Source organism: Nipponia nippon, unplaced genomic scaffold, assembly GCF_047370975.1.
Source record: "Nipponia nippon isolate SJK-2023a ecotype South Korea unplaced genomic scaffold, ASM4737097v1 scaffold_6, whole genome shotgun sequence".
Lineage (NCBI taxonomy): Eukaryota > Metazoa > Chordata > Aves > Pelecaniformes > Threskiornithidae > Nipponia > Nipponia nippon.
The window spans coordinates 4,520,480-4,536,260 of NW_028262380.1; the positions used below are offsets into that span (position 1 = coordinate 4,520,480).

General features: G+C 38.8%; 1 protein-coding gene across 3 annotated transcripts in view; it reads left to right on the forward strand.

Moving 5' to 3' along the window:
• The window catches only part of CTNNA2 (catenin alpha 2), a 510,643-nt gene that overhangs the window by 127,251 nt on the left and 367,611 nt on the right, over positions 1 to 15,781 (forward strand). For all 3 annotated transcript variants that reach the window (XM_087736026.1, XM_087736022.1, XM_087736023.1), the window contains exons 5-6: positions 1,624 to 1,743; positions 4,909 to 5,175. In XM_087736026.1, the coding sequence (XP_087592152.1) occupies positions 1,624 to 1,743; positions 4,909 to 5,175 (387 nt within the window). The remainder of the gene's footprint in view (positions 1 to 1,623; positions 1,744 to 4,908; positions 5,176 to 15,781) is intronic.

Sequence of the window (15,781 nt, forward strand, 5' to 3'; positions counted from 1 at the left end):
GTAACAAATTCTGTAGCAATTTTATTTAATGGGGAGCTGGCAGGACTTACAAAAATGCCTTACAAAAATCAGTTTGTCCTGCTTGTGCTGGTCATTACAAACAGGCTAAAGATGAATGTTTCAGGTAGTTTAATATACATGCTTTTTGATATGAAAGGAAGTTGTTCATAGTTTGCGAGGAATCCTGCAAGGACAAATTAGTTAAATTGATGATGCTTTTATAATTTGTGTTAACGGTTAAGGCAGTCAGATAGTTCAGCTTTAAAACTGCTGTTCTTTTTAAGAGTAAAAGAAGAGGTAATTAGATTCTGAAGAAGATGTACCTTGCAACTCTCAGACTTAGTATAAAATTTCCAACATAAGAGCTATGGATTTATCTGCGTAAATTATACATTTTCCCATAGAAATGTATGGGTTTGCTACTCTACTGCCCTGTAATTTGTAAATCCGCAGTAAGTAGGTAAAAGCTCAAAATAAAAACATCCTCTCCCGCTGGTAGGAAAACACAATTGGAGCAACACATGATAAAAAAGCAGGTTCTGCACGTAATTGTGCCTTTCTGAATTCATTAGACGCCAGCTACTGCTGAATTTAGGGATTCCCAGCGGCCTGTGGAGAGTAAGCTGCAAACCTCTGCTCTTGCATAGGAGCATGTCCCTTTCAGAATTAGCTGTTTCTCTTCGAGGGGAAAAGTTGTCTGTTGTTGAAAGCTTATGCACGTTGTCGTGAATTGAAGCAAGAGGTTTTAGAAAGAAGGATGAATAGAAGCTTTTCAGTTCTCAATCTTTTTGCTTCGAATTGCATTTTTATCTTGTGAGGGAGAGAAATACAACTTTGAATTTTCATCTAGTCACAGGAAAATTTCCTTTACTTATTGTATGAAAAGAGCATGCTATCCCTTCAGATATTTTTTCTTACTATACATAAGGTAAGGTTTCACAATAGATTTGGTAGATTAACTTGTTGCTGTACCTGGGTTTTTAAATCTTTGCCTGTTAGCTACAGGATGACTGCGTAACTGCAGGTACATTTCCTTTGGTAGATTCTTTTCTCAGTTTTGAAGTAGCTGAAAAAGGAAAGCTGAGAGTCAAGAAAAAAAGAAATAAATATATTCTGGGTTGAATCTATTGTTGTTTCATTTATTTCACAAAGATACAGTGTTTTGGATATATCAGGGTAAATTTAAATCTTAATGGTAAGTTTGAGTTTCCTTTTTAAACGTTATTTCTTGTGCAGAATTAATAACTTCCCTTTGTTTTCCCAGAAACCCTGTACCACACATGAAGAACGTATTCATCTATTTTGTTTTAAAACCTGCGGATATTAAACATTTCATCTGATAAGTGCGAGTGGTGAAATTAATATACTTATGCCCTTTACATTAGTTTTACATGATACCAAAGTACAGTAAATGGAAAGTAATGCAGAATGACAAGCAGACAGCTCCTCTATTAAGAAACCTAATTAAAGTTAGTGGGACTGTCATAAAGCCGCTGTACAGTGATGGGCGTGAAAGCTAAATTGGGTCCATATAATGGAGAGTATTGGGTAGAATAGTTACAGACTTTGTCAAAGAGTGCACCCGGATTAAAATGCTGACACAGTTGATATATTATGTTCTAGGTAGAGGAAGCACTAGAAGCAGTGAAAAATGCAACAAATGAGCAAGATTTAGCGAATCGCTTTAAAGAATTTGGAAAAGAGATGGTAAAACTGAACTATGTAGCTGCTAGACGACAACAGGTGAGTATATTTTAAAGCAGTGGTTGAGAAAGTCTTGGTTCTGCAGATCGTATTTTACGTCCGAGTCTGGTTTAAAATGTACAATAAGTAATTGCTGTGTCATGGCCTATAATTTATTCCCATTGATTTTTTTGAGTGTGATGAAGTCTTTAATAAATGCAGTTTCTTTAAGAATATTTTCCAAGTGGCTTTAATTAATAGCAGAATGAAGGATGAAAAGGCAAGTGATTCAGGAGGTTAAGGATAGTTTTAATTTGATGATTATTCCGATTTAATTCTAACCTGTGCTGATTTGAGGTCACTCTGACAGCTGGTAAAGCACAAGCTCTTTGGTAGTCTCGTATAATTCAAATTCAGGAAGAACAGAAATCTACTTTGTGTTTAAAACCATCATTATTAATTTTCAGATACTTAAAAACCCCAAGTACTCAATTCATTCGTTACTAAGGCAGATGGAAAAAAGACCAGAAAGTCACGATAACATTTATTCAATGCCTGCAATTTTACAACTTTGCAATAAAGATAACTTTCTCCTGAACACTGTTCTCTTTAAGAGTCCAGACAGTGCTGTTGCTGTGGAGTTGTACAAGGTCTCTCCAGCTTCGATTGTTTTTGAATGCCACCAGTCATTCAGGGGTGTAGTCTTTGTATTGCATAGAATCATAGAATCGCAGAACACCAGGTTGGAAGGGACCTCAAGGATCATCTGGTCCAACCTTTCTAGCACAGTCCAGACGAGGTGGCCCAGCACCATGTCCAGCTCAGTCTTAAACGTGTTCAGCGTAGCGGAGTCAACCACTTCCCTGGGGAGATTATTCCAATGATTGACTGTTCTCATTGTGAAAAATCTACCTCTCGCGTCCAATTGGAATCTCCCTGGGAGTAACTTGTACCCGTTACCCCTTGTCCTCACCATGGGACTCCTTGTAAAAAGGGAGTCTCCATCTTCTTTGTAGCTCCCCTTTAAGTACTGGTACATGGTGATGAGATCACCTCGAAGCCTCCTTTTCTCAAGGCTGAACAAACCCAGCTCTCTCAGCCTATCCTCATACGGCAGGCTTCCCAGACCCTTGATCATCTTGGTGGCCCTTCTCTGGACCCCCTCCAGCCTGTCCACATCTTTTTTTTATAACGGGGACCAGAACTGTACGCAGTATTCCAGGTGTGGCCTGACAAGTGCCAAGTAGAGAGGGATAATGACTTCTTTATCTCTGCTGGTGATGCCCTTTTTGATGCAACCCAGCATCCTATTGGCCGCCTTGGCCGCAGCAGCACACTGTTCATGCATGTTGAGCTTCCTGTCCACCAGGACCCCCAGGTCCCTTTCCATGGAGCTGCTCTCTAGCCAGGTGGATCCCAGTCTGAGCTGCACTCCTGGATTATGTTTTCCCAGGTGCAAGTCCTTACACTAGTCTTGGTTAAACTTCATAAGGTTTCTGTTAGCCCACTCTTCCAGCCTGTCCAGATCTTCCTGCAGCAGGGTGGCTCTCCCTTCCAGAGTGTCTACTTCCCCATCAATTTGGTGTCACCTGCGAGCTTCATCAGGCTACACTTGATCCTGTTATCCGGATCACTTATGAAGATATTGAATAGAGTTGGGCCCAATATCAATCCCTGGGGGACCCTGCTTGTGACAGGTTGCCAGTTTGAAAGAGAGCCATTTACCACCACCCTTTGGGTGCAGCCCATCAGCCAATTCCTCACCCACTGCACAGATCACTTGTCCAGGCCATAACACAGCAGTTTCTCCAGCATACCAGATTTAGAAAGCTGGCTTTCCATATTCATCCATTTATTTTCTGCATTACAGTAATCACGATTTACTTCTGTATTACTATTGTATTTTTATGAAATATAACATTTTCAGAGTTATATTGAAATTAAATAAATTAAAAATGCAAAATCTATTCACAATATGAACAGCACTATTCTATATGTTCAGATACTTCCCCTGTGGAAGTATAGCTACAAATATGGGAAAAAGAGAAAAATGTGAAAGTTAATGAAGGTATACGTCTCTTAAGTTCTTATTGGAGGTATGAAAAGATAACAGAAAATCTTAGTTATAAACCTTTCAAAATTTTCTTCTTAAGGCCCATTTTTATAATGCCAGTAAGGTTTTCCATATAACTCTGGAAAATCTTGACAGCATTAGAACTTACTACTTAGATGTTCGTACATTTTCCTTTCATCTCTTCTGTTTGGTAGCCTGATAAATTTTTTAGGAACTTAATTCTCTCTGAAAACTGTTACCTGTCAGTCGTGTGGTGGAAATGAGTCAATGGGTAGAACCTTTAAATCCAGAATATCTGGGTTCTTTTTTAATTTTTGCCATGGATTCTATGTGTGAACGTAAGTAAAGCATGGAGCTCTCCAGACTTCTTTGTCCATAATTTTAAAATAGAAGTAATAATGTTTTGTTACTCCTTGTGAATGTTGTTAGGACTACCTTACCTAATGTTTGAAAGGCTCTCATGGACAGTGTGATATATCCTATAAATACATAAATTCATGGATTAAATAACAATAATACAGTGTCATCTTATTCTGGTAACATATTGTACAGTGTCTGATGCTTGTTGTCAGAGGAAACAAAAGAAAGTAGATGTTATTAAAACAAACACTAAATGATATGAAGAATAGATCAAAATATGAAGGAAAGGCTAAAAATAATGAGGGGCGTATTTTTTAGGTCTTTAAATACATATTCATCAACGTAATATTTTTAGGTTTGGAATTTTTTAAAAGTCTACCTTATGATGGTTTTGTAAAGGACATAGGTATTGTGCGTGCAAAATTATGGCACTTGCTGCAACAGGACTGTTGCACTTGCATTGCCTTTATGGAATCAGCAGACTGAATGCAGTCCATCAGGAAGAGTAACTTGGAATGTTTTATACAAATTTTCGGCGGGTCTTTTAAATACAGACTCTTTGATAAGAAGATACGGTTAGCAGAATGTAACAGCTGTAGCTACACAGAAGGAATGGACTTTCTTAGGCAGGAGGGAGATTTCTTTCTGTGATTTACGGTAGATTCTGTCTTTGATTCCACCTGTGCAAAATCACTGGACAGTATTTATGCAGAGACACTTAAGCTGTATAGACGATACACTCTAACATGAAAACTCATTTACAACTATAAAAATTGTGTGTTTTTGTATAGGAACTGAAAGATCCTCACTGCAGGGATGAAATGGCTGCAGCTCGAGGTGCTCTGAAGAAGAATGCCACTATGTTGTATACTGCATCCCAAGCATTTCTCCGCCACCCTGACGTGGCAGCCACTAGGGCCAACAGAGACTATGTCTTCAAGCAAGTACAAGAAGCAATTGCTGGCATCTCCAATGCTGCCCAGGCCACCTCACCCACTGATGAGAACAAGGGGCACACTGGCATAGGAGAGCTTGCTGCTGCACTAAATGAATTTGATGTAAGTATCGGAAGCGTAGGGGAAGTGAAGTGTTTCTCCATGAAATCTACAGTGCTTTTAACTAAGTGGGTCTTGACCAGATCTCAACTTTCCCTTTTCATTCAGGTCCATCGCCCAGACTGCGGAGGCAAAGTGCAGACATTGATTGGTGTTATTTTTAATGAGGAATAGTTGTTTGCTGCTAATGGACTTGAATTATGAGTTATTTGTGCTCATATGCAGCGGCTGTGATAGAAAGAAGTCCTCTTTTGCCCTAGTGTCCTTGAAAAATCTAGCGACATAGTTCTAAATAATAAAAAGTCTGATTAATCTGACATTTTAGTTCTGTGACTAAGATCTGTGATTTGTTGAATGGTAAAATCATATTTGTCTGGCAAGTCAGGAAGTCAAGACAATAAAATAAAGATGGTGATGGAGCTGAGCATCCTGGAAACAGTAGCATTCAGCTTCAGTCATGAATTATGTTAATCAAAGATGTGGAAAAAGCATCTTTGAAACACAGTTGATACCAGTCACTTCAGCTGCAGGCAATGTGCTGCAGCCTCTGTTCCAGAAATAGCTACAGTTTTGCTTAAGCAACTTTCCTGGCAGCTAACGGTTTAACTTTTAATTTCATTGCCAGTCTTATATTCTGATATTTCCCTATTTTACAGTTGAGGACTGTTCTTTAGAAAGTGAAAAAACCCATTAATTGCAGACAGTATCTGAAAATATGTTTTTTCTCTTTCATTCTGACTTTAGGTAAGGGTTTGTTAAAATTATAATTAGGGGATGGTGTCCTTTTCACTTTGATTAATACCTAACGTTGCAATACAAGTACCTGACATAGACCTGCAGGAGCTGCTCATTCCTGCTGTATTTAGGGCTGCCAGTAGAGGTGTGGTGCAGGTGGTTCATCTTATGGTGTGTTGGACTGGGCCTGTCTTCTGCATCGATGGCTTACTGTTATCGGGTCTGTTTTGGATACGGTAGTGGAAACAGTAAATATTATAGGATCAAGGGAAGCTCCAGGATTGAGTAAGATATTGAAAAAAGGCAGTGAATGAGTATACAAATAATAGCAAAAGGGAAATGGGGTGGAGGTGACAGAGGTGGGAACATGACAGCAGAAAATGTGTGGATAGGTGTGGGAAGAGACAAGCAGAGAGGGTAAAACCACTCAGAACTCCTGCAGGACCCAGAGGTTGACTCCAGTTCCAGCATGCTTTTCAAGTAAGTCATAGAATCATAGAATCGTTCAGGTTGGAAAATACCCTTAAGATCATCGAGTCCAACCGTTAACCCAGCACTGCCAAGTCCACCACTAAACCATGTCCTCGAGCACCACATCTATCCGTTCTTTAAATACCTCCAGGGATGGAGACTCAACCACTGCCCTGGGCAGCCTGTGCCAGTGCCTGACAGCCCTTTCAGTGAAGAAGTTTTTCCTAATATCCAACCTAAACTTCCCCTGGCGCAGCTTGAGGCCGTTTCCTCTCGTCCCATTGCTTGTTCCTGGGGAGAAGAGACCGACCCCCCCCGGCTCCAGCCTCCTTTCAGGTAGTTGCAGAGAGCAATAAGGTCTCCCCTCAGCCTCCTCTTCTCCAGACTAAACAACCCCAGCTCCCTCAGCTGCTCCTCATAAGACTTGTGCTCTAGACCCTTCTAGAAACAGTACCGCCTACGTCAACTATACTGATATTTTTTCTTTAATATCTATATTTCTAGATGTATAGTTTTTCCTGTAATGTTATTGTGGGTCAGGATTTAAGGAATTCTGCGTAGTTTTAAGGACCTTCTCAGGTCACAGGTGCCTTATTGGTAAGATCCTGAGAATAATATGCCTGTTTGGTCTGATTGTGCTCTGGCTTTTGTGGGGGACTTTGCATGTTATGGACAGCAGAGGTTTGACAAACAGTAACAGAAAACACGTGACAAACTGCTGCTGCTGCTGCTCTCTGGAAAAGGCTGCTGCTCAATGCAAAGAGAGTCGTGCTTACCGAAAGTAAATTCAGTGAAGGCTATGCGAGGCATTTGATGCTGTCCCCTGCCTCTTTGTGAGAATATCTGTTCATCATTTTTCTCCTCAGGTAAAGTCTTTTCAGCTTTACGTGATGTTGCAGGCATCATGATGCGTATGTGAGACGTATAGCCATAGTATCATGTTCTGTTCACAATTACTTGTGGAAAAACAGCCTGTCTTTTTTGAGAAGTTTCTCTAATTTTAAGAAACTAAATGAAAATTTTCTTCTCTGACTTACTGAGGATATGAAGATTGAAAGTATTGTTTTATCTGCTAACTATATTTCCTGTTTTGCCTCACTGCTTAGCTGTTGAACGAGATTTATCCACGCCTAATTTTGCACCAGAGCCAACATTCCCTAAAGTTCAGGGAAAGACAGAATTTATAGCTGTGATAGTGGGATGATTGTGAACTTACCCTTATGTTTTACAAGCAAGAAAAATTACCAGACTAGTGAAACTTTGTCATGGGTAAAAAGATGGTGGAGAAAAAGGTTTGATTTTTATGCTGGCAATATATTACTTCAGCAAGAGAAAAGAAGTTTATATTTTCTAGTGAAAATAACTTTACAGTATATTTATTTTACAGTATCAGTCATATTGATTGAGATCAATTTGTGTTTGGTATGAATTGCATACTAAACCTTGTATTATATGTCAAGATCATTCTTTTATATTAAAATAAGTTTACAGTTTTCTATAATATTTAACACTTCTCAGCCTCATTATTTCAAATTTCAGAATCAGCGTTCTGTGGCTTGATGCTTCAAATAACTGCAGTGTAAATCATCTGAACACTTTCTCAATCAAACTGTCACCACATGTAACATAAATAATTATTCTACCTATTTCAAACACTTCAGCTATTGTGTTTAAATAGGCGCCATGTTAATTTTCATGCTCTATACAATGGTGACTTGTGGTATAAATTCACCTGTGAGTTATTAGCTGCAAAGTTTTGGAGAGAGTTGTCATTTATTACTTCTTGGAGATAGTTTATGTAGAAATGAAGAGAGTTCACGAATCTCTTTCTTATCAGATTTTCTACTTTAAAGCACTGTTTGAAGTTGATTGATTACAGAAGTACGTGTTTAATGCCTCATTTTTTGTCCTTTAACTTAAATATTCCTGCTTTAATTTTAGATCACTTAAATCCAGATATTCCTGTATTTATTAGTAAAGTAATTTATTAGTTAAAATTTGGTATATTTCTGGATTCTTATAGCAACTAAGGACGCACCTTTTACTCCTCTCATGAAATTTGCCCAAATTTATGCAAGTTACATAGAAAGGTTTGTTAAGATCTTATTATAAATATTCTTATTATAAAAATTCTTATTATAAATATTCTGTTTGCACCGAGGAAATGGTAGTTTTGGTTGGCTAAGCCTGCATAGGTCTCAGCCTTTCTGGTTATGAAGAGACTGCTGTGTTGTCCCATGCTGAGTACTGCGGGATTGAGTCATCTTGCACGCTCCGTGCTGTCCCCATTCCCCATAGCCATCGTGACGTGTACCAGAGCCAGGACCTACCCATCAAACTGGAGTGCAGCGGGGAGGTAGATAAAAAGATAGTAAAATTATTAAATGCAAAGAAATGAAGTGAGAAACACCAGGAAATCTGTGCTAAATGAAATCCGAGGTGAAGATAGATGGCATCTACGCTCCGATGTGGGCTTGGCAACTGGATAAATAGATGTAGAGTGAGTGATGGGTGTAAACCCCAGCAAGGACTGGAGACAAATAGGAGGGGGATGCATTCTGCATGACAGAACGGAGAGGGAGCTCCGATTCGTAGGAGAGCGCATCCATTCAGAATATGGATTGAGACTGCGATTTCTTAGTTTCTAGAAGCGTAGCTGTGTCAGTGGGATGTGCTGATAACAGTTTAGACGTGCTAACCACTGCGGAAATTCAGATTCTAGGGGTTTCGAACAGGGCACCCTAAATTACTTAACATTTTAAACAATTCCAAATATTTTGCTTTAGATTTTGATATGACAAATGAGGGTAAGCATTCTTGTACTGTACTGTGAGGGTTAGTGTAACAGTTTTGTAAATATAAAAATGTTTACTATGCATGCACCCATAAAAAGGAGTATTTCTATGTTTGGAGCAAGGCTTGGATTGTCTACAATAAATTATGAGTCATGGATAAAATAAATGAATAAAGCCTGTGACTTAGAAAGGGGGAGAAGAGATATCTAAAGGAACAAAGGACCAAAAAACCTGCTTTCCATTGATGCTAAAAGCAAATATCTGTCATCTTTTGTATTGCTCCAGAAAGAAAACATCAGAACTGATGCGGCTGCTTAGCTGACTTTCTCCTTGAGTTTTGTGTTTGCGTGTGTGCATATAATAAATTGGCAAGTTCTGTATCTATCGATGGAATGAAATGATTTTGCATTTGTTAAAATGTATATATAGTGCTCACTTTTGAACACATGTTGATCCAAACAGACGCACCCTGTACCTGATGTTATCTTAATGCTCCAGTGATGGTTTCTTTCTGTGTGCACACATCCATTTGTCTTTAAAGTGACTTACCAGCAACATTGATCCGTGTTACATCTGGAACTGCTCTGCTGTGCATCACCCCTTTACTCTCCGATTCCAAAATCGCATTGAGGCTTGAGTTAATATGAAAATAATTTGGTTTATAAAGGAATTGATCTGGTTGAGAACTGAAAGAGGTGGTTAAAATTATTTTTGGTACGTGAGGTATTTCTATATTTGAGATAGGTCCCGAGGTACTAATTTTTGTTATGAGAAGGATTTGAACAGAAAAACTCCAGGCAGAGTAACTCAAACTTTAATAAATTTTTGAACACTGCAAGTCTACCATTTGGGAGATGACTACTTTTGATGAGAAACAAAGCGTTTGATGACACTAGTCACTGTCCTCCAGGCTGTAAAATGAAGTTTATACTTAATACATGGACTACCATAACGTATTTCTCAAAGATATTAATAATCATTTAGGAATATTTTTCAGGGCTAGTGAATGCAGTGCTCCTTCAATGGAGTGAAAGATCTAATAAGCGTGTAATGAAAAAAAAACAACATAGAAAGTGAAAAGGCACGGAACTCGGGTACAGCAATAGCAAAGGGTGCTTTTTTTGTAATAGAATTAAAAACGGTCAAAATGTGACATAAAGGTAGCCGATAGAAGAGATGCTGTATCATTAAGTGACTACCTTTAAAATGTTGGTTTTTGGACAAATAACTGTACTAGATGTTCAGCCTGAGAATGGATTCCGCAGAATATTTATGGAATCTCAATTTACTTGTAAATATGTTCTTCAGAGAAGTGATTTGTGATGCTGGAGATAAAAAGGACAAAATGTGAGCTTCAAAATAAGAATTGAAACGTGTTTGTTTCAGTATTGAAATCATAAGAAACAATTGCAAAAATATTACTGCACATCCCACACAGCAATTTGAAACTAGACTTGTTGAGCTCTAGTGTCTAGGGAAGCACAGCTAAATGGCTATTTCTGTATAGTAGCAGGTATATATTGAATTTAAATAGGAATGCCAGTGTTACTGTGCACTGGAGAAGGTGTGTTGCAAATTCAGATAACCTCATGATGACTTTGAATGAAATTCAGTTGTTTTTTTGTTTTCCCTTGTGCAGCTGAAGTGGCTTTTAAACTGGACTGGTGTCAAGTCGATCGTTTCACGTGTGAAGGCAGCAGGGCTGCAATCCTGAAGGTTCAAAAGCTTCTATTCAGTAGTGAGAACCTTTGGCACTTTCTGCAGTCCTGGGATCTCCCCTGGGTGGGGAAGAATCGCAGACTGGTCATCCTTCGCATATTAAGGAAACAACGAATAGCACAATGTTGTGTTTTACAGTATACCTAAAAACTTCACCTGTTTGCAGAAAAATATGTTTGAGGATGCTGAACTGACTTTTCAAGAGAGGAATAAGCAGAGTGAATTTTCAGGGTCCTGATGATGCTAAGGGGCTGAACAGGATTTTTCTTCCATGTTATTGCTGCACTTTCCTGCCCACTACAACCCCTTCTGTGTGCTCCTTTTGTTTTTTTTTTTTTTTTCATGCAGAACGGGAGTAGTTTAGCAGCAACAAACTCAAATTGAGTTTACATTGAGGGTAGATTCAGACTACGTATAGGGAAGAAATGTTTTATGCTGAGGGTGGTGAAACACTGGCACAGGTTGCCCAGAGAGGTGGGAGATGCCCCATCCCTGGAAACATTCCAGGTCAGATTGGACGGGGCTCTGAGCAATCCAGTTAAAGATGTCCCTGCTCGTGGCATGGGGGTTGGACTAGGTGACCATGCTAAGATTCTATGATTCTAAATTGCTTTCATCACCTGTTTCAGAAGTTCATCCTACTTGTAATCTTAGTAGTTAGCTTTATGACATATGATGGTTAATGTTTTATCTGTGCTTGTGTATATATGGGAATGTATATATATTATATATACATATATATACATATATAACATGTAATTATTATATTATATTATATTATATTATATTATATTATATTATATTATATATATTAATATATATATATTTTATATATACATATATATATTATTGTGGAAATGTCAGCTCCAGAGTACAAGGGACAGCTCTGGAAATGACAGGATTTTGGTATCGCATGCATAGCAGAAACGTGACCTCTGTAAAGGGAAGCACCCTTGCTTACTAGCAGTTAGGATCTTGTTACCTTCATTCACCTTTAGCAGTGAGAATGGTGCTGCTGATCTGTATTTTCTGTACAAGAGCACCATCTAGTGGGTTTCTTGATTTTTTTTTTTATTATTATTATACTTATTTTATTTTTTTTCCCCTAAAATGCTCCTGTGTACTAAATTAGTATTGTGGAAAGATTTAGCAATCAAAAATACTATTTCTAAGTTTAATCATACCGCATTCCTACCACTTTTTTGGTGGCAGAAAAAGCAGTATGCCAGCAGGCCAGGTGCTTTGTGTGTTTTCCTGTCAAACCCATTTAACCTGTTTGTAGTGGAACAGTGGCCAGTTTATTTGCAAACGAGTTTTTTTAGTGAACCAGCATCCAAACAAATTTGATAGAGATCGTAGAAACACACAAAGGAAACACTCTTTAAAAAAACCTAATCGATGTTTCTATAAAGAAATAAGTTTTCTGTAGCAATACAATTATTCCATAATTATTCAATTTATTACAGATTGCTTCTTTCATCATTAATAATAATGAATATCTGAACTGTTAAATCAAAAATATATTAAAATTTTGTCAGGTTACATATAACAGCTCAAAAATAGCACTAAGTGAAATTTTCCAATTAGACTACTGTCACAAATGGGTGAGGGGTGATTTATCACGCTGAAGGAATCACTGACAGAGGTATTAGCGAAAGTGGTTTTAATATGATGTGAAAGTACGACTTCACGAAGTTCGATGGCAAGGTTCTCCCTATTGATTACTGCATGGAAGAATCATACAAAGGAAAATTGAGTTACACTCGAGTTAGAATGATGCACAGAGAGACCGGAGATGCAAAGAGTAAGGAATACCCTCCCGTTGAGTCACGAGGTTCAGAAAGGACTCCCTTGCTTTCCAAACTCCTTCTCAGAGAGGAGTTTAAGCGCGGCTGGATCCAGTCCTAGTCTCAGACTTGGTCAATGGTTTATATCTAAAGGATTATATATGCAAAGCGTATATGTTTCATTAGCATCAATTCAGCATGCAATCAAAATTACCAAGGAAAAAAAAAAAAGTTATGCATGGTATCCGTCGCTGACCAAAGATCTGTCGTCAGAAAAAGATCTGTCCGCCTTGAGGAGCAGCCTTGAGAGGTGCCTGGGGAGGGGGGAGATCACCACCATGCAGCCACGCTGCCTAGCAGGGGAAGCTCCAAAAGATGCTCACTTAGGCTGTCGTATTTATGGGATAAAGTCCTTGACTTGTAGTCAAAATACGAGAGATAGAAAAGGTATGCAGGAGATTCCTTGTACCCACAACTTTCTTTGTTGCTTCCTTGATAAAAGAGTCTCTCTGTTCCTTTGTGGGTTTGCAGAAAACAGATTAAAAATAGAGGAATTCATGGCCTGTCTACAGCTCGGGCCTCTATCTCTTTCGGAGCCTGCACCAAGCCACTACCGGTCTGTTCAAGGGGTCGAGCGCACCCCTCACAAATACACTTGGTACTATTTTGAGTGTGTTTATTTAGCACCTCTGAGATGCTTATATAACTCAAGTATGTGATAAGTGAACACCACCAATATTTTAGGGAAACGATATCTCCGTTTACGTGTAGAGAAGAGAGTCAGGAGAGGACTGCTGGGGGCTGTGAAGGGGGGGGCTGTTGCTCCTCCGTCTGCTCTTGGCTGTGCGCTGCTACCTGAGCGTGATATTCATCAAACTGCTATGAATTTAGTCATCCCACTGTCCCAGAAGGAAAGGTATTCACTTATTTCTCTGAGTTAGTTCTCCGTTCTTTTACCAAACCGGCTCATCGAAAGCTGCAGTGCTGGAGCGGTGCGAGCAGGAGTGCGTTTTGGGGAGCTGGAAAAGGCAGAGGAAGGGGACCCTCCTCCCCCCGGGGCACTGCACTCTCACACTGTTCATATTTCTCCAAATTACACCTGTACGGCATGTCTGTGAAACGCAGCCTAGTGACAGGTAGAAACATTTGATTTATTGCTAAACAGGAACCGAATAGCCTTGTTAGCACTTTGGGGGACACTGACATACCTACATCAACCCAGCCTGCAAGCACACTGCATCTGTTTTCACGGCGGTGCAGGCACTTCTGACAAGGAAATACATTGAACACTCGTATTTATACAGTCTCGTCTCCCAGGTTGTGCCGAAAAACTGGGTCCCTCAGTATATTATGTGCTTCTTTTTACACAAAGGCAGTTTTTCATACTGTCTTGTGGTTGTGACATTGTTTATCTACGCTATCTATCCATTTGACATTTTAATGGCATTTGTCGCTGTGGTTTTGGTTCCTTCTTCTGACATGTTGTTCGCTTTGCACTGGCATTTGCCTTAAAAATTGTATTTTCATTGTGCTAAATCACTGAGAAGCATGTTAGGAAATGGTCTCTGCCCCGAAGGTTTTAAATTCTAAATAGAGGAATTAATAAAGTGTAAAAAGAAAAACAGAGGAAAGAAGGTATCGTTTGTCCAGAGCCACACAACAGATTCATAGAATCATAGCATGCCAGGTTGGAAGGGACCTCAAGGCTCATCTGGTCCAACCTTTTAATACAAGATTAATACAAGAGTCAATAAAGGCACCGCAAAGCCCTAAATCCCAATTAAGTGTCTCCTCTACTGTGCTGCTTACCGTGGTACATCATACATCACTTGAGTTTACTGGGCTTGCCTTAGATGTAAACTTTTGTAAAACTGCGTTATACGGAAGTTTCTTACTGGAAAGATATTTCTGTTCTACCTAGGATAATTCCTCCACCTGCAGAGCTGCAGCTAGACAGCGATATGATTGCAGCTGCTGCTTTATCAGTTTTATGCTACTACATTGTCTTGTACAAATACTTTTCAAACTTTACATTTTGGTTTTTTTTTTCTTATAGCATTTCATATTAGATTCACAACTGTATTATTATGCCCTCAAAGATGCCTTTCCTGTCTTTGAGAATATAAGTCTGAAAAATCAATTCAATTTTCCATCCTTCCACAGCCATAGAGAAGAGCATGAAGTGTTTGTTGTTTTTTTAGTTTTGGTTTGGGTTTTTTTGTGTGTCTGTGTGTGTTATTTTTTTCTAATCAGTGCTTTTAAAATTTTCCTTTTCTTAAATAAGAAGGTTGTTTCCCATTAGAACAGAACAAGCTGATATTGGACTTCTTTTATATGATTTCATAGTTTCTTTTAAAATTCACTTATACTCAAGTACAAGAGGAAATAACTTTTGGTTAATTGGGGGGTTTCTGTGTTTTAAAGAACAGAGCACAGTAAATTGCTTAAAGGGCCCAAAAAAGGCCATCATTACTTTTGTAATCCTTTTACACAGTAGAAAAATTAAAGAAGCACAAGGACATATTGAATTCCTTCTTGTTCTCTCAGTCAGTGGTTGAATGGGAGGTAATTGAGTGGGGAATTCTAGAAAGACGTATCTGTATGAAGGTAAGAATCTGACCTGCCCTGTTACACACATACACACAACTGTATAAACAGGAAAACTGCATAGACATGTTTGTTGGGGTGTTTTGTTGTTTCGTTTTTTTTCCTCAAAAAAGTGGTATCTAAGCTTTTTCCTCTCTGAATTTTCATTGTGAGGTATAGCTGAGCTATAACCTAAGAATCTCTTTGTTACCAGCTCTAAGGTGCTGTGGTTTCATTAATGCTATTTAGAACTTTGAAAAAATGATGCTTTCCATGTGCTTCTTTTCAAGCTTGCCAAAATGCTGAGCACTGTCAAAGTTTAGGAGTCTGTCCATTGACTTAGGAACGCATTTAGATGTATTTTATGTTGGCTGATTTTCAGCTTTTTCAGGACTGGAACTTACTCCCTCCCTCCAGCCTCCCAAATCATTAACATTACTTATGTGTTTGAAAAGTAAGCAAAGCTGTGGTTCTGAAGAAGCAGCTGAAATTTCCTTAAGACTTTCTACTTTCGGA